The following is a 19,524-nucleotide window of genomic DNA, read 5'->3' on the forward strand; positions in this document are numbered from 1 at the left end:
TAAAAACATGAACAAGGTGTTCTTCTACTATAGCTCCCACAATTTCATATCTTTCAAGAACTAGTGGAACATGGCAAAGGCCAGAAATGTGGTGCATCTAATTGTTTGAGACATAGCTTCCTTACGGGCACAGTCTTAAACAGTGAACACAGAAAGACTAGGAAGAAAAAGTAAACAAGGAAAGATACCATTTTAAATCTGTGTTAATTGTAGACCCGATCCTGAAAACGTGCATGTGATTGGTCCTGTTGAGCACAACAGGACTGTTTATATGCATATGTTTTTCAGGACTGAATGCTATTTTTGGACTAGTTCTCTGGCTAATAGCCTGGAAATTGTATACAGATAGGTCACATTTATTTACCCTAAATTTTTCAAACTCAACTAATTGTCATACTATAACAATGAGGCTGATGCTGTCCATCAGTTTTACATACGTTATGAGATTTTTATAATTTTATTTATACTTTACCTAGCACAATAGGCCCAATTCTGAATGGGACCTCTGGTTGCTATTGTAATACAAATAATATTAATTGACAATAATAGTGTATATTAAATATAAAATGTTATGTTAATACAATATTACGGATAAGACTCTACCCACACAACAAAGAAGAAATTCACAGCGATGGTTCCCACATTATTTTCTTCCCATCCATAATGTAGCAGTTTGCATTACTGTAACTTGTATGCAGTTTGTGTACATTATATAGAGAGTTATAGACATATTGCTTTCTTAGTGTTCACGCTCAGGCACACATAAACAGCATGGAGCATTGATTGCTGTTGGAAGCATTGCTTTAAATCTGCTCATTTTGTTTACATAATTTGAAAAGTTTTTTTTATAAATTAAAGAAACACAAAGAATTTAAACAAAGAATTTTAGAGGAGGGTATAATGGAAACCCCATCTCAATCTTTACTTCATAAGGTTTGACATTTTTGCTAGGAGTATTCCAGCACTGTCCAAAACTTTTACCTTGGCAGAAATACAGCTGGAGGCATGAGTCAGACAGAAAGATAGTTGATACAATGTTCAGTAGTTAATTTCTAAGTAGAGGAAGTCAATATGCTGTATCACTTGTCCTTAAGTTGCACAGCTCCAACATGAAACATGAAAGCCTTTTATTATTTTGTTAATTTACAATTACCAGGGAGCATGGATCATTCATACTACACGTCACTAATTAGGCTCCACTTCATAGAATATAATTACTGAACACACAATTTGCTCTTTTCAATTATTATGTTTTAATTATACTAAAAATGTCCAAAATTATATACTTAAAACATGTTACAAATGCTAGTTGCTGGCTACTGATGTTTTTACTATGATTCACTCTATGATTCACAATATAATACATTTTTGTCATCCACACCCCATAGCTACATACTGTTTTGGATTATTATTCCTTATTCGATTAACCTTCTTTTACATCCTCAACTAACTACTTCCTTTTCTGCTGATTTATAGATATAAGAATGCCAAGCTGCTGCCGCTACTTTTTAAAACAATAATGTAATGACTTTAGTGGAATATAAACCAACAATTCCCTTTATTGTTCCATGTTCTGTTCTAAATGTTCATGTTAAGACTATTTACCTTGCTTGGTGTCCTGTTCCATAGAGTACTGGGCTCTATCTACAGTGAATACTGAGTGCTTACATATAATAACCCAATGCAAGAAATGCAGAGGACAAACCAATGAGTGGATACTTTCTTTTAAAATAATTATATATATTTTGTATAAATACATTTTAAGAGTGTGCAAGTAGGTCAATAGACACCTGACTGGCTAGTCAGATACTGTTCTCTTCAAAATCCACTGTGCGACTATTAGGATTTTTTTTATAATTCGAGTGTTGCCCCTAACTGACGTCCATTCCACACACACACATGAACAGTCAACTTGAGTGTGGTAGTGCTTTTAACTCGAGTTGGCTGGCCCATAAGAAAATATAACCTACAGATCAGGTTAGCACAATTCCTCAGCTGATAATCACTTTGTGTAGCTCAAACCCTGGGTCCCGCATTGACTTGGGGGCTTAGACCCTCCACTCTTGCAAGGTCCTAGGACCCTGAGTCTGACCCAGAGTCTGAGATATTTGTGTGTAGACCGAAGGGGGATTAGGGCTTGAGCATAAGTCTGAGCTCTGGCTTGCACTGCAGTAGAGACATACCCTCTCACTCAATCTAGACTACCTTGAGTTTAAACAACTAGAGTTAACTCTGCAGTGAATACATAACCTTATACACTTTGTAAGCACAGAAACTTCTTCACATAAGTGTGTGCCTGCACAGTACACAGTGAAAAGACAAAATAAATGCCGTCAAAATTTCGGCACAGATAATCCTCAATCCCAGTTCTTTGCACTTAAGGCATTGCCCTAATAACTTGAGAGGCCTACACTGGGAAATTTACTAAAAACCAACAATAGTTAAAACATTTTAAACAGTATCACAAAGGGAAAAATGTGCATTGGAGATATATTACTAACATGTTAATAAATGTTACTTGATATTTAATAGATAACCTTACAACAATCTCAAACTGGATACTCATCAGTTCTCACTCATTTAATATGCTCACTTTTTAAAAATCATTTGAGTAAATGAAGACATTTTTGTAAAATGTTCAAAGAAAAATGTTTTCTGAAATGTTCATCACCGAATAAAATTAAGATGGACTAGATGCTGAAAAAAGTGTCAGTAACAGGGGTAATGCTAGTTTTTTCACTCTCCTGATTAAGTAAATGGGAGTGCTCAGCACCACTGAAAATCAAGACACTTATTTGGGTGCCTGAAATACGGATTTAGGAATCTAACTTCAGGCACCCAAGTTTGAAAATTCAGGTCCCTCACTTTGTTTTCAAACAGAGAAGATACAATTTGGAACCATAGAGAAAATATAAATAAATGTGGCCAAAAGCTAGTTCTGTAATTAGATTAGACACCAGAAATAGCAGGGAAAATAAAGGCATCCACTGGCAGAGCAAAGTCTGAAACAAAGAATTGAATAAAATCAAATGCGATAAAGTGACAAAGAGAATGGACGCAAGGAGAAAGGTTAAGTGACCTAAGACAAATAAGGGAGTAACAAAAGTTTAAACTGCGCTCTGGCAATACACACACTAACAAAATGAACAAAGAAATACAAATCAAGAGTCAGGCCATGTCTACACTAGAAATGCTGCCGGTGGTCCAGCCAGCGAGGTAAGGGGGCAGGGAGCAGAGGGGGTTGGATAGAGGGCAGGGGAGTTCGGGGTCACAGGCGCCAACTTCTCCTGGTGCCGGTGGGTGCTTTACCCCCGCCCCGCCTCCACTCCACCCCCGCCCTGCCCCCATTCCAACCCCTTCCCCAAAGTCCCCACCCCAACTCCGCCCCCTCCCTGCCCCTATTGGACTCCCTCCCCAAATCCCCGCCCCGCCTCTTCCCCGCCTCCTCCCCTGAGTGCACCACGAACCCACTCCTCCCCACTCCCTCCCAGAGCTTGTTATGCTGCGAAACAGCTGTTTTGTGGTGGCAAGCGCTGGGAGGAGAAGCAGGGACGGGCGCGCTCAGGGGAGGAGGCAGAGGCGGAGTTGAGGTGAGCTGGGGCGGGGCGGGGAGCTTGGCTGCCGTTGGGTGCAGAGCACCCACCAATTTTTCCCCATGGGTGCTCCAGCCCCGGAGCACCCACAGAGTCGGTGCCTATGTTCGGGGTGGTGGTCAGGGGGCAGGGGTGTGGATAGGGGTCGGGGCAGTCAGAGGGTGGGGAACAGGGGGGTTGAATGGGGGCAGGAGTTCCTAGGGGGCAGTCAGGAAGGAGGGGGGTTGGATGGGGTGGCAGGGGGCAGTCAGGGGCAGGGGTTTGGGGGCGGTTGGATGGGGCAGGGTTCCTGGGGGTGGGCAGTCAGAAATGAGAGGAGAGGTTGGATGGGGCGACGGGGGGGCAATCAGGGGCGGAGGGTCCGGGGGCAGTCAGGGGACAGGGAGGGAGGAATGGATGGGGTGACGGGGGGCAATCAGGGGTGGGGAGTCCAGGGGACAGGGAGGGAGGGATAGATGGGGCAGGAGTCCCGGGGGCGAGAAGCAGGGCGGGTCGGATAGGGGGCGGGGGCCGGGCCACGCCTGGCTGTTTGGGGAGGCACAGCCTCTCCAACCGGCCCTCCATACAATTTCAGAAACTCGATGTGGCCCTCAGGGCAAAAAGTTTGCCCACCCCTGTCTAGAAGGAACTCTCCTCCCTTTGGTTGGCCTAGAAGGAAGGAAATTTACAACACAGATACAGCACCACAAGAAAAATAATTCTCTAACACCAGGAAGGAGGAGTACAGTAAATGAGATGTGAATAAAACGGAATGAGATCAAAAAGTTAGAATAGTGCAAGTGCAAGGAAGGTTTTGGAAATCAGAAGGGCAGATTTAAAGCCAGTGAGAATATCATCAACTTGAGATGGCCCCACTTTCAAGTAAGAGAGTAGCACCATTCTGTGACTTTCTGAAAGTTAAAAAGTACCAATTTTAAGCAGATCTAAAAGAAGGAATTGTAATAATTGAAAGGGGAAATGTAAGGCATGAATAACAATCTTCGATAGAAACAAAGTCAAAGTAAAGCCAGGTCAAATTTTGGTAGTCTAGCCAAGAATTATATGGTAATAGAGCCTATACATAGCGATCTAATCAAATAAATTCAGGATACAGAGGACTTAAAACTAAGGTTTTCCCAATAATTTCCCAACAAAGAGGAGATCCCTCCTCTGTTGCACTAAAAGGGATGGGCTGGAGTGGGGTGACAGATTTTAAAATAAAGAAAACTGAATCTCTATCTTTCTTTAGAGAAATATGAATTTTATGACAGATGGATGCCTGATATCATATCCTTACTGATACGAAAAGAGTTTCAATACTTCAATGATAGTAAATGAAGTAAACAGAAACTTCTACCCTATGAGGAAATCAAAACTTAACATGTAAGATGTAAAACCAAAACTTTTTATTCTACTTACAGCTGACACTTATGAAATTGGCTGATTGAACTGCTCCACTAATATAAGAGAGGATAACACAAAGAAGTGGGCAAATGATTTTACTTCAAAAGTACTCAATTTATTAATAAACAAAAATGTCTTACACTTAAACACAAAATAGTGGGGAAAAGTGCTGGGTTTGAAATCACATTAGCAGGAAGCCATAGGTATACTCAAGATCTGTTAAATTTAAGCTGGCAAATTTAAGTTCTTACCTATATTTACCCATACTCCCAATAGAGTAACTGAATATAATTCAAGTATTATGATGCTACAGAAAGTCATTTGCTAAAATTTAACATATAACAATATAGTGGCAAATAAAGGTAATATTACATACATCTCATCTATTTAGTCCTCTACTGAAGTATTTCCAACTCATGTATTTTTTTTTCTTACAGAACTGGATTTTTAATCCCCCCCCACAATCTCTTATTATTTTATTCCTCTACCTTCAATTGCCTCTTTCTACACTACAATAGGTCATACTTAAATCTTATTTCCCAAGTGTGAAGTATCCTGAAAAAAATATATATATACACAAGGAGCAATAACATTGGTACTGTACCTGCTTCCAACTCTCACTAGCAAGAGCCTCAATTCTCAGCAGTTTTTGCCTCTTTCTATATTCTGTAACTCATTGTCAATAAACACTGCTGCCTGACCAGATACAACTGAGATAAAAAACTGAGTTACAAAAGACAGGATAATTGAGTTCCTAAAATATTCAGCTTTCTCTCTGTTTATGTCACTGAAGAGAATTTTTCCCCATATTCTTTAGTCACAAACATACTAAAATGTATCACTTGGAGAAAACTGAAAAACAGTCATATTCATTCTGCAAATCTGACTCCAAGAACTGCAATAGATTAGTTGTTTCTATTTAAAAAAATTAACCCTGAAAGTCCATTGCTTTTATTGCTATTGTACCATAGGAATTTAGATCTATAGTATTGTAGCATTTAATGCTATACTTTATTTATAGTAAGCCTGAAAGTACAGCCTGGCCTGGATGCCTACAAGTAATTCCTGTGTTGCCATGTGGGGGATATGGGTTCACTCCTTGCATTAACAAGTGCCAAGAGAGCTGTGGAGACAGTGCTCTGGGCCCCTGTACAGGAGACAGTGCTTTACATGACTCAAGAGTAAGGGCTCCAAAGGGATTTGTATCAGCCCCATTCAGCCAGAGGGATGGTAAGTCTGACATAGAACTTAGAGTGCGGGAAGCATAAAATCCCAGAGTCTGAAAAATTAAAGATTAAAAGGCAACATCTTTATTCTCCTCACGACTAAGCCTTTACCTTACATTATGCACTTTAACTGAGATACTGTCAAGATCCCTTCTCCACTAAAAGGCGGTATTTGGTTTTATTTTGTTGTGGAGTAAGGAGGCAGCCATTCTGCGCAGTACCACAGAAATAAAACAAGAAAAATATTCAAGAAACATGAAATCAGGACACACAAGTCTAGTTATATTTGGACCTATATTTCCATTCTTGATGTCACCACTACTGCTGACAAATAAATTACTGCAATACTTTTCTATGGCATAACCAACCATTAATACAAGTTAATCAGAATTTGCTTTTAATCTGAGCATTCTCTCTTTGCAAGGATTTTATTAATTCCACTTGTGCTCATCACACACAAATTTCACTTTTTTCAGCATGAAATGCTGTTCTAAATACTGGCAGATAAAATCATACAGTAGGAAATAAACATTCAATTTTCTAAAAAAAATCTGTGATATTTTTCAAGATTTCTTTTGTCCTTGGTATTAACAGCACAATCACAGGTTTGCCATGGAGCACAGAATTCTAATTCTAAAGGCAAATCAATCTGGGATTTAATAACATTGAAATATTTCCTTCTGTTGCCTCACTCAAATTAGATAGTTCCTCGGTTGTCTTTTTCTTCAGAGCTGAGGTTTAATTTATGCACTTTAACAAACCATATGCATCCATGAATACATTCACAGTGACACCCACTTAGCTCTCTACCTCAAAAAGTGACAAATGGAGGGACAGCAGTGGAACTCCCTTCATTCCACAGTTTGTGGATGTTGGTAGGGCTGAATGCCTAACCCCTGTCCAGAAGGTACAAACTCCTGTGTGCTGGAATCCTTCTTTGAGGGGTTTTCCTACACAATGCTGAGAAAGTGACTGTTAGGTGTAAGGGCAAGTCAAGGGAAAAGTTGCAACCGAGCTGGTAGGTCCCTTCACTGACCATTTCTCCATCCAGGGGCTGGGTAGGAAACTATGCCTAAAACTTCATAATGTACTATCCAGCTACTCAACCTGTGTACCATGGGAAGGATGTGCCTCTAAATATCTGTTTAAAAAAACATGCACTCAGAGAGAGCAATTCTCAGAGTTGGCTATAAACTAACTACGGCAGGATTTTGTGGTTCCTGCCAATTTCCACATTTTTAAAATGAAGTATAAATATACTACCCTAGAATTGGACAAAAAACAGGGATATGAATTCATGAAAAAAATTAAATTTAGAAGTTTTCTGTTTTGCAACATTTGAAATTTATCTATTTTCTGCTCTTTAGTGATGAGTTTTTAAAACCAAATATCAAAATGTTATTGAAATTTTCAGAGCACCCCTTCAGGAGAGGGCAGGGCTAACGAAGGCCAACCTTACGTATCATTATTTGAAGACTTAGCTGGCTGTGCATAAAAAATAACTATACCATTTTACACTTGTATACAGAAATAACTAACAGATGAATCTGCATACAGTCCTAGCTGAGTAACCATAGTAACTAAATATTTCAGAATAAGATTCTAAAATGCACAGATAACAGTTTGAATAATAATGCCATCAGTTAAGCCCATTATACTTTTACCAAAGAAATTTGTCAAAACAAAAAAGCTAATTAAAATTTACTTTGTTAAAAAAAGAATCTATAAAAGTTACTTGACAGTATCTTAAGTTTACTGATAAGTTTTGAAAAATGAGACAACATGGTCATGATTACTTAAAATAGTATCTGCATAGTCACTCTTTCTACCCTTGAAAATGTGTCATCATTGGTGAAGTGCCATATGAGCAAACAGCATTTTTGTTCAATTTTTGTTTTCTTTATTTTAAGAAATGAATGAATATAGGTGCAGTAACAATAACCAATTCTAAAAACAAACCAAAAAAATCTCTCCTGACATACTGGAAGCCTAAAAAATGTTATGTGCATAAACAAGGTACACTTGATTAATGCAACAGCCAAGATGACTGCATAACACATTACTGACCCTTTGTGCATGATTGCTATTTGGTGGGTTACTTAAGCACATACTTGAAGGTTAAGCAAAAGTAGTAGCCAGGAGAAAAAAAGGGAGAAACATAGTAAAGCAGAGAAGGAAAGTGGATATAAAAGAGGAATGTAGATAAACAGAAAGATGATCTACCTACAGTATGTGCCTTGGTTGTTAATATTCACGGATAATGATCAAACATTTTGTAGAAGCTTCAAGGAGGAAAAAGAATTTAAAAAAAATAATCAATGATTATTCAGTCCCTGTTAGCTGAAGATTCACATGACAAGTGAAGGGAGAAGAGACTCTGACAGGGTTACTCAACTCAAATATATTTTAAAACACTGATCCTTACCTATAAGAAGCACATGTGAAAGGCAAACCTAATCTTCCTGATTGGCCATATATGAGAAACAAATAAAAACAGGGTATAAACAAATAGTACCTATTGGTGAGAACAAACCGTTCCCATTTTTGACTTCTCCACTGCTGAATCCTAAAGCAGTTATTTAGATCTCTTACTTTAGAGAAGGAGGAGAAAGGCAAATAGGAATAATAGTGTGTGCACGAACGCATGCATAACACATTCTCCTGCTAGCCTGATGAAGACCTGAAGAGAGATTTTATGGGGTGATGTCCAAAAACCTCATACTCACACCTTTGCATAAACAGTAGTTTTGATAAACCACTGTCTGAGGTACTTCTGTTCCACTTTTGCTCCTGAACGCCATGAACAGCCATTTTCATCCACCTGTTCGTTTGCTAGAACAGTCTGATCCACTGGGTCCCAATTAACCATGGCCTAAAAATGTTTCAGGAAACAAAGTACTAGTTTTAGTATGTGTGTCACAAAAAGGGGATCTAACTTTTCTGATATTGACAGTACTCATACAAAGATAGTTTCCAAGGCTCCCGTGATCTCTGCATAAAAATGTCCATTAGAGTCATCTCCATGAATTGAGATTCAACTGGGGATCTATTGGACACTGTGCTCTTCAGAACTCAAAGGCCAACAACGAAGCCTGCTACCTTTCTACAGAGTTAAGACACGCATACTTGGATTGATTGTACTAACAGGGGTATACTGACCCAAGGACAATGAAGTAAAAACATTACTGAACATCATTCTCATTGGCTTTACAGAGCAAGAATATAGTCTGAAGTAAAATAGACTGGTACTGATCCAAAAGCTCTGGAGGTAAGTATGAGGATAATTTATAGCTAAAGAGCTCTAACCTGAGAGGATGAGGAATCACATATAAAAATGTTCAAGTAATACTGGTCAGCTGTAAATATAAGTAAGTTAAACAGAGTTAACATTTCCTGCACTGAATTTGACCACTCAATATATGTTATTTTAGATATCACTCTCTCCTATTTATATCAATCCAAGTAAACTAGAAAGTACAAAATGGTATAGTGTAGAAAATATCTGTGTTCAAGTCCAGCCCTAATCACATGTATGCAATTTGTGTTTCGGCCTAAATCACAAATACTGCACATTACACACAGCAGAAAAAGACATGCATAATTTTGAAAGATTAGAACCTCTACTGTTTATAATAAGAGATTGAAGGAATCTCATGGCATGGTAAATGAAAGAGATATGCTAACAGGTGTTTATTTAAAAAAACATGAACGGAAATTTAAATATCAAGAAAAGACTAATAGCAACTGTGAAAATCAATTCAACATATAGAGCATCATTTAGTAACTTCGGCTGAGCTATTCAAAGTGACTTACGGTCAAATTGAAAAATAGCTCTGCTCCACAATGTTTTACACATTAACACATTATCTGAAATAAATTAAATAAACCTATTATGTAGGGGGAAGACTCAAAATCTCAGAATTTAAATAAATAAGGATTTTCTTTCTCATGTTACTACATTTTGTGTATTTATCATCATTCTTCTTTCAAAATATCCCGATTTCCAAACTTTTTTTCTTCTTCTTAGGGCTGGTCCACACTGGGGCGGGGGATCGATCTAGGAAACGCAACTACAGCTACAAGAATAGCGTAGCTGAAGTCGACGTTTCCTAGATCGAACTAAGTTTACTTACTGCGGGTCCACGCAGCGCAGGCAAGCTCCCCCGTCGACAGCGCTTCCTCCTCTCGGCGAGCAGGAGTTCCGCAGTCGACAGGGGAGAGCTTCTGGGATCGATTTATCGCGTCCAGATGAGACGCGATAAATCGATCCCAGAAAATCGATCTCTACCCGCCGAATCGGGCGGGTAGTGTGGACCTAGCCTAAAACACAATGCCCGTGCTTGGGAAGAAGCAAAAACCACTTCACAAATTGTGTGAAGGGAAATACTGTAGTATGTAGCTGCTTGATTCCCTTCCCTTTAGGAATACAATTGTTATTAACAGTGACTTTTTATGCATCATCTGATTGCCTGCATTGATTTATACAATATAAATGATAGAATGAATTAAATATAGATATTTTTGATGAAAAATTTAAATTCCTATCTACAAATCAAGCTCACATGAATACAAGTATTCCATGGGAATTCATGCTTAATGTGATTCAGCTACCTTTTATCTCTAACCTACTAATAATGTCAAACTTTTTTGAAATTAAAAAGATACTTAATATCATACCATGCGAGATTAATTTATTACAATCCATTTTCAAAGCCAATCAAAATACGTATCTTCAATAATGGTATAGCACATTGTAAAAGTGGCTCTAAAAACAGCGACCATTTTATTTATAAAGCACTCCCTAACAAGATGACTAGACCACTGCAAAGTTAAAACAAAACATTGATGAACACAAAACAGACAATATTAAAAAAATAATAAAATGCTAAAAAGCCAAAATGAAGCAGTATCATTATGAACTCGTTTTCTTTTGTTAAATAACTACGATCCAAAGCTGGGAAGAAATGGGATGATTTTAGTTTGCAGATATTGAGGAGAAGCATATATGTTGAAATTTTGGATTATGATTAAACTAGCCATGAGATAGTGGTGTTAATCAGCACTACTACACAATCCAGAACTTTTCAAATAGACAACTCCATCACAATCAATGAAGAAAAAAATAGAGCAATAACACATGTAAATCAGTAGTTGAAAGTCATAATCAGGGATTTAAAGCTGTGTTTTGTCCCTTCTGTCTCACTACTGCATCCTCTCCACTAGTGTTCAGAACTCATGCAGTCTCTCACTTTAGAGAAGAGACAGGAGTCTGTTGTGATGAATATAAACTGGGTTCTTTACTGAGGCTGAAAGACAGAGACAGACTCTGTTAATTTTCACTGACTCCAGTTCCCAGACGAATTAAACAATGTGTAAACTGGTAATTACTGGCCTGGCATTCACAGTCATGGAATGGAGCTCTACATCCATCTTCGCTCAAGGCTACCCTTATAGCCTTAGCAAAGCCACAGTTGCTCCTCTAGTACTCCATTTATAACTGCAATAAATGATACTTCAGACTGTTTAAGGCATATCTCAAGAGTGCTGGAGGCAGAGATGAAGATGTGCATTAACTGGTGTCAGCACAGATTGACGAGTCTTACTGCTGATGAGGTCAATCCTGATCCCATTTAAGTCAATGGCAAATCTTCCAATGATTTTGCTAGGAGGAGGATAGCACCCTAAGGGTACGTCTACAGTACGAAATTAATTCGAAGTTATTTTATTCGAATTTCCAGAATCGAGTTCATACATTCGATGTTATGTGTCCCCACTAAAGCGCGTGAATTCGGCAGAGTGCGTCCACAGTACCGAGGCTAGCATTGAATGTCGGAGCAGTGCACTGTGGTAGCTATCCCACAGTTCCCGCAGTCTCTGCCGCCCATTGGAATTGTGAGTTAAGCTCCCAGTGCATGATGGGGCAAAAACATTTTCGCGGGTTTTTCTGGGTGTGTGCCGTCACTCGCTCCTCCCTCCGTGAAAGCTACGGCAGATGCCATGCTGCCAGCAGACGGTGCAGCACGGTGCAACGCCTATCTCCTGGTATGTTGAATCCACTTCGAATGTCCTCGGCCATCGTGAACAGAGCCGCACAGCTTCTGTGCTGTGCTCCCATGGAAGCTACAGAAGGCAACAATTCCCCGCCGTTTCTCGGCCATCGTGAACAGAGCCACGCAGCTCTTGCCGCTTTTTCCATGTTGTCAGTCCTGGGCTCCCGTGGAAGCTACAGAAGGCAACAATTCCCTGCTGTTTCTCGCCCATCGTGAACAGAGCCGCACAGCTTCCGCCACAAACTCTGCTCACGTTTCCGCCGCAAACTCTGCTCTCGCCGCTTTTTCCATGTTGTTGGTCCTGGGCTCCCATGGAAGCTACAGAAGGCAATAATTCCCTGCTGTTTCTCGCCCATCGTGAACAGAGCCGCACAGACAATCTGGAGAAAGCGGTGGAAGCTGTCCTGGGCTCCCGTGGAAGCTACAGAAGACAACCATTTACCGCCTTTTATCGGCCATCTTGAACCGAACAGCTCATTTCGCGCCCTTTTTCAAGGATTACCTGTGCAGGCGCCATTGCGCGGCAAACATGGAGCCCGCTCAGATCTCTGCTGCAGTTTTGACCATTGTAAATACCTCGCGCATTATGCAGCAGTATGTTCAGTATCTGCAAAACCGGGCGAGGAAGCGACGACAGTGCGATTACTATACTGATGAGGACATGGACACAGACGTTCCTAGATGCACGGCATGTGGCGATTGGGAGATCATGGTGGCATTGGGTCAGGTTCATGCTGTAGAACGCCGATTTTGGGCCCGGGAAACAAGCACAGACTGGTGGTATCACATAGTGTTGCAGGTCTGGGATGATTCCCAGTGGCTGCGAAACTTTCGTATGCGTAGGGCCACTTTCATGGAACTTTGTGACTTGCTGTCCCCTGCCCTGACGTGCAAAGACACCAAAACGAGAGCAGCCCTCACCGTTGACAAGCGAGTGGCCATAGCACTGTGGAAGCTTGCAACGCTCAACAGCTACCTGTCAGTCGGGAATCAGCTTGGAGTGGGCAAATCTACTGTAGGGGTGCTGTGCTGCAAGTAGTCAATTTAATCATTGACCAGCTGCTATCAAGGGTAGTGACTTTGGGAAATGTACAGACCACTGTGGATGGCTTCAATGAGCTGGGGTTCCCTAACTGCGGCGGGGCGATAGACGGAACACATATCCCCATCTTGGCCCCAGCACACCGTGGTGGCCAGTACATAAACCGCAAGGGGTACTTTTCCATGGTGCTGCAAGCACTGGTGGATCACAAGGGACGTTTCACCAACATCAACGTGGGATGGCCGGGAAAGGTGAATCTTCAGGAACTCTGGTCTGTTTGAACAGCTGCAGGAAGGGACTTATTTCCCAGACCAGAAAATTACTGTTGGGATGTTGAAATGCCTATAGTTATCCTCTGGGACCCAGCCTACCCCTTAATGCCATGGCTCATGAAGCCGTACACAGGCACCCTGGACAGTAGTAAGGAGCAGTTCAACTATAGGCTGAGCAAGTGCAGAATGGTGGTGGAGTGTGCTTTTGAACGTTTAAAAGGGCGCTGGCGCAGTTTACTGACTCGGTTAGATCTCAGCACAACCAATATTCCAATTGTAATTGCTGCTTGTTGTGTGCTCCACAATATCTGAGAGAGTAAGGGGGAGACTTTTATGGCGGGATGGGAGGTTGAGGCAACTCGCCTGGCTGCCAATTTCGCACAGCCAGACAACAGGGTGATTAGAAGAGCGCAGCAGGGCGCGCTGCGCATCAGAGAAGCTTTGAAAGCCAGTTTCATGACTGGCCAGGGTACGGTGTGACAGTTGTGTTTGTTTCTCTTGAAGTTGCCCGCACCCTATATATATGAAAGGAAATAAAGTCAAAATTGTTTAAAAACTGTTCTTTATTATTTGATGCACAACGCATTGAGATAAATTAGAAGTAGACTGGGGGGGGGGGTTGGGTTAGGGGGGTGGAGGAGGAGGGAAGGACAAGTCCAGAAACCAAATCAAAAGTTCGCATATACCAGCTTTCTGGTGCTTGGGCGATCCTCTGGGGTTGAGTGTGTGGGTCCCAGTAGCCTCCCCCTCGTGTTCTTGGGCTTCTGGGTGAGGAGGCTATGGAACTTGGGGAGGAGGGAGTTTGATTATACAGGGGCTGCAGCGGAAGTCTGTGGTCTTGCTGCCTTTCCCGCATTAGATCCACCATACAGCGGAGCATGTCAGTTTGCTCCCCCCATGAGCTTGACCATAGCGTCCTGCCTGCTCTCATCGCGCGCCTCCCATCTCTCTGGGAAGAGAAAAAGGGAGGGTACTATTTTAAAAAATACATTGCAGAGAACAAAGGGGGCACTTTGGTATGAGTAAGCCATCACACACGGCCAGGCAACAGAATTCATCTTGCAGGCAGCCCCTAGGGGCACGCGGGGTTCTGCTTCTTCTACATTCATTTCAATGCTTTCAAACTGGTGGGCCCCCTTCCCACAGCAAGCAGTGCCTGGTGGGTTTGCCATATAAAAGCAGAGCATGCGGGCTCTTTGGGATGATCACTGCACACAACAACCCCCCCTCCTCACCCCCCCCCCCCCCCCGTGCCCCCGAGCCGGCTCAGAGCAGGGATGAGCTGAGCCATTTACTCTAAAAGCGAACAACTCAGCGCGGCTGGGTTCCCCCCACTCCCCGCCCCCCCACCGCGTGGCTCTGATCAGGCTCTCACTCACCAGAGTCAGGGTCGTGGAACAGGAGCCCACCTCGGGAGTGAGGGGAGGCTATTGGATCCAGCATTAAGATTAGTTCCTGGCTAGGGGGGAAAACGGATTCCCCACTTGCCGCCTGTGCACTGTCCTCCTCCTCCTCCTCTTCATCCTCCAATGTCTCTTCCTCCTCGCTCCGTGCAACTCCCCCCTTGCAGGTTTCCACGGACAGTGGTGGGGTAGTGGTGGCATCACCCCCCATAATTGCATGGAGCTCACGGTAAAAGCGGAATGTATGGGGCTGTGACCCAGAGCGCCCGTTTGCCTCCCTGGCTTTTTGGTATGCTTGCCTGAGCTCCTTGATTTTTGTATGACACTGCTCTGTGTCCCTGGAGTAGCCTCTTTCCGTCATGGCCCTGAAGACTTTAGCGTAGGTATTTGCGTTCCTTTTTTTGGAACGTAGTCCTGCCATAACAGACTTGTCTTCCCAGCATGCGATGAGACCCAGTACCTCCCATTCGGACCATGCTGGAGCTCGTCTGTGAATCCGGGACTGCGTGATCTCCTGTGATGGTGGACTCTGCATGGTCGCCTGTGATAATGGACTGTGCTGATGGTCACCTGTGCTGCTGGTGACCAAACAGGAAATGAAATTTAAAAGTTTCCAGGGCTTTTCCTGCTAGCGCTTTGGAGTTGAGAGTGTTGACCAGAGCGGTCACAAGAGAGCATCCTGGGATAGCCCCTGGAGGCCAATAACGTCGAATTGCGTCCACAATACTTTTAACCCGGGATTGCGATCTCGATTTAAGCGCTACTCCACTTGCCGAGGTGGAGTACAGAAATCGAATTAAAGAGCCCTTTATATCGAAAAAAAACGTTTGGTCATGTGGACGGAATCATTTTTTTTCCGAAATAACTCGGCTAATTCCGAAATAACAGGCTAGTGTAGACCAGGCCTAAGTAAGCAGGAGTCGTTTTATGACATCAAGAGCCAAGAAATAAACAAATTCAATCTACATCATTCATTTGGCATGCCAATATTGCACATACGGCCACTGTATACCAGTTTGATAATAAAGATCATTGATTTGCCTTGCCATTATACGTAGCAGTGGAAGATAGTTACCTATTAACATTTCGTTATCTTTTACAGTGATATACAAAAGCACAAACACAGTAATGCAGATATCTGTCCCCTTAATGAATGTGAAATGAAGAGCCTGAAAGATGTTATCTATAGTATGAGTGACTCAGGACATTAAGTTTAAGGTATATGCATAATTGTATAGGTCAATGTTTGCACTTACCTCCTTTTGATAGGCTAACCCAGCTTCAAATAACTTAATAAAGAGGTACTGTGTCCATTTATAGTACTCTGGCAAACAAGTGGTTATTTCCTGTAAAGAGAAGAGGGAAAAAAAACATTCTATTATCTTCCTGCTACATCATAACTCAAGTGATTTACTTAATAGACCATATGAATAATTGCAACCTGTAGGGAAAATATGTACTGTATTAAATTAATTTAGAAAATGTGCACTATGACTGAAAAGCGCACATATGCAAAGTCAGAGAAATCATGGTTTGTGGGGAAATGTCCTTCAGTGCACTCAAACCACAGCCAACCCAGGGAGCTGCAACAGTTTACACAATGCTGCTATTCCAGCCCATGGGGTGGGACGGGAGGGATCTGGTTGATTTTCCTTGAAGAAGTTGGCAGCAAGAGGGGGAAAACCAGTTTCTCAAAGACAAAGGACAAGCCGACACCTCTAGCCAGGTGTCATCAATGTGGATTGGCAATCATCCATCAAGTGGCTGTTCTTGGGTGGGCAGGAACAGATCAATCTGCATTTTAGCAAACAATAACATGGAACCTCTTTCACCACAAGACTCCATATCTCCATCCTCACAGCAAGAAGGAAATTTATCTAGGGGTAACCCTCAGGAAAATGCATTTCAAAGGGTGACTGGACTATAAAAGTGAGGAGCAAAACCACCTCAGGTTATCTCTCTCTCTTTCTCCTAAGATGACACAGGAACCAGCCACTGACTTTGGAGGAGTTCCTGTTCTGAGAATTTGGTCAGCAACGGTGCTGGGAACCTGTGGTAAGGATTTTACCTTGAACCAAGTCAAGTCTGTTAAGTTTTAGCTACTAGAAAATGTTTTATATTTATTTCTCTTGTAACCATTTGTCTTTAATACATTATACTTGTACTCACTTAATCTCTCACTTTATAGTTAAATAAACTTATTTTATAAATCTAAACTAATGCATTGTTGTGGTTAAACTCAACTGTTTGGTAACTCCAGTTAGAGTAGCAAACTGTTGCACACTGACCCCCTACAGGGGCAACAGACCTATAATATCTGAACTGTCCAGGAGAGGGCTGGACAGTGCAGAACACACATTTTGGGGGAAATTGGGGATGGGGAGTGTGTTGGGATCACCCTGCAAGTATTAACCAAGGCTGCTGGAAGCCAGAGGGTGGCTTGCGTTTGCTAACCAGGACAGCAACCAGAGTTGCTGGACCAGGACTGCAACTATACACAGACACTCAGGGGATGACCTGCATGCTATTTGGCTGTCTGTGAGTAGCCCAAGTTGGGAGCTACAACAACAAAGCAATGTGAGACACCCAAGGTTGCATGGCAGGTGGTGGCAACCATTCATTGGTCTGGATTGCACCCTGGAAGGAGACAGGTGGACTTTACTTTTGAAGAAAAGGGCAAAAGTTGAGGTAGAGGAGAAAGTGGACTGAAGGGAACCACAGAAGTGAGGGAAAGAGAACAGGAAAGGGCTGAGAAGTTGTGCATGTTGACAGACTGGAAGAATATGGCAGAGAGGTGGTAAAAGGGGATGAGCATGCAACGTTCGTTGAAGGAGATAGGATAGTTGCTGAGGAGACCTCATATTTAGAAATCAAAGAAGGAGCAATGCTTAGTGAAGATAAGGTCAAATAAGTGGCCATTTTGGTTAGTGGGCAAAGTGATCTAAGATTGAAAGTTGTGTAAGAAGGTGACAGCAAGGAGAAGTGAGACGAAGGGGTCAGATAGGAAATCACAGTGCTGGGGATTGTGAGGAAAGAGAGATTGAGAGCCACGTGTCATAAAAAGATAGGGGAGGGGCAGAAGTTAAGAGGAGGGCAGATGACTATATCATAGACAGCATTTTTTTTCACCTAAGACAATTTTCAGAAACTTTTTGCACTCCACTGAATAAAAACAGTCTACTTTTAAATAGCCACAAATTTGCCTCATTCAGGATTAGTGCCTTTGAAACATTGGAAGAAATATGGTTTAAAATTAACAGAAATGTTAGGAAAAGCACACTGTACTTTTAATATATGTTATACAAACACATACCTTAATATGTGTGCAACTCAGACCTCAATGTTTGTGCTACGAAGCAAGACTAATAGAACTATAAATCTTTCTCCTGCTGGAATATGGTGTTGGAAAATAAAAGTTTAAAATGTAAACTTAAAAATATTTATGCAAGAACTCTTTAGTCAGTAGAACCAAACGCTTTATAGTGTCCAATATTTTGTAAAACACTAGTTCTAAAAAAAACTTAAAAGACAAAAAAGTGTCCCAGTAACATGGACTAAAAGCCCAAATTGTTGTTGGAAAAAGATTAAAGTGGGCCGAAGGGCTATATTTTCTAAAGCTGTGCATGCAAATCCCCGTTTTCTGTGCAATGGATTATGGGTGCAATGGATACAAGCACATTTTCATTGGCATGGCCAGTTTTTCAAGTTTGGACCAAAATGAAAATAGCAAAAGAACTCTGTCAAACTCTGAATCAGGGTCAGAAAAGTGTAACTATATACAAAGGACACCTTCTTGCACAACAGATCCACTGCCTGGGTGCTTTTAGATTCATGTGCAGGGCCGGCTCCAGGCACCAGCCGAGCAAGCTGGTGCTTGGGGCGGCAGCTTGTAGGAGGCGGCATTCCGCCCAATCCTAGGGCGGCACGGCCGCCTTTTGTTGTTGTTGTTGTTCCGCTCCAGCCGCCCTGTAGGGGGCAGCGGCGTGGAGGACAGGAGTGCCCTGCAGCAAGCCCGGCAGGGCAGCCCGCGTCCTTCCCTCCCAGCCGACCGGAGTGGTGCGGAGCCCTCCCGGCAGGGGGCACGGCGGGAGGGGGCGCGTGGCAGCGCCCCACTGAAGCCCTGCCCCCTCCCACTCTCTCTCCCCCCACTAGCTGAGGCACATCTCCAGGGCAGGGGGGCCCCCTGCGCCCCGGGCCGGGCCGCGGGGTTGTTTTTTTTTTTTGTGCGTGGCTGTTCTGGCCGCCGCGGTTTTTTTTCCTTGGGGCAGCCAGAAAGCCAGAGCCGGCCCTGTTCATGTGTGCTTGCTTAAGGGACACAAATACATTTCTACTACTTTTCTTTCTGTTAGCCTTGCAAAAACAGTACAACAATGGAAGTGTGACCTGGATTCTATTCAGGCTCACTAAGCCAAAAAGAACATATTTTGACTTATCAGATTCCAAGGTTGGCAATTAGAAAAACACCAGCAACTTTTCACTTCTAAACTGAGCAAATGTGATCAAGAAACTCTTAAAAATGTCAACAAGCATGGACCACATAATGCCTTTTTTCTCC

The 19,524-nt window shown here is 42.3% G+C and overlaps 1 protein-coding gene across 1 annotated transcript in view; it reads right to left on the reverse strand.

Annotated features, from left to right (window-relative positions):
- The window catches only part of LOC112117865 (probable leucine--tRNA ligase, mitochondrial), a 118,349-nt gene that overhangs the window by 51,518 nt on the left and 47,307 nt on the right, over window positions 1-19,524 (reverse strand). Inside the window, exons 6-7 of the mRNA XM_024215964.2 lie at window positions 16,226-16,315; window positions 8,931-9,074 (exon numbers count right to left, since the gene is read on the reverse strand). Coding sequence (XP_024071732.2) covers window positions 8,931-9,074; window positions 16,226-16,315 — 234 coding nt within the window. The remainder of the gene's footprint in view (window positions 1-8,930; window positions 9,075-16,225; window positions 16,316-19,524) is intronic.

The sequence above is a fragment of the Terrapene carolina genome, unplaced genomic scaffold (assembly GCF_002925995.2).
Source record: "Terrapene carolina triunguis isolate 2854851 unplaced genomic scaffold, T_m_triunguis-2.0 Scaffold34029, whole genome shotgun sequence".
In the NCBI taxonomy this organism is placed as follows: domain Eukaryota; kingdom Metazoa; phylum Chordata; order Testudines; family Emydidae; genus Terrapene; species Terrapene triunguis.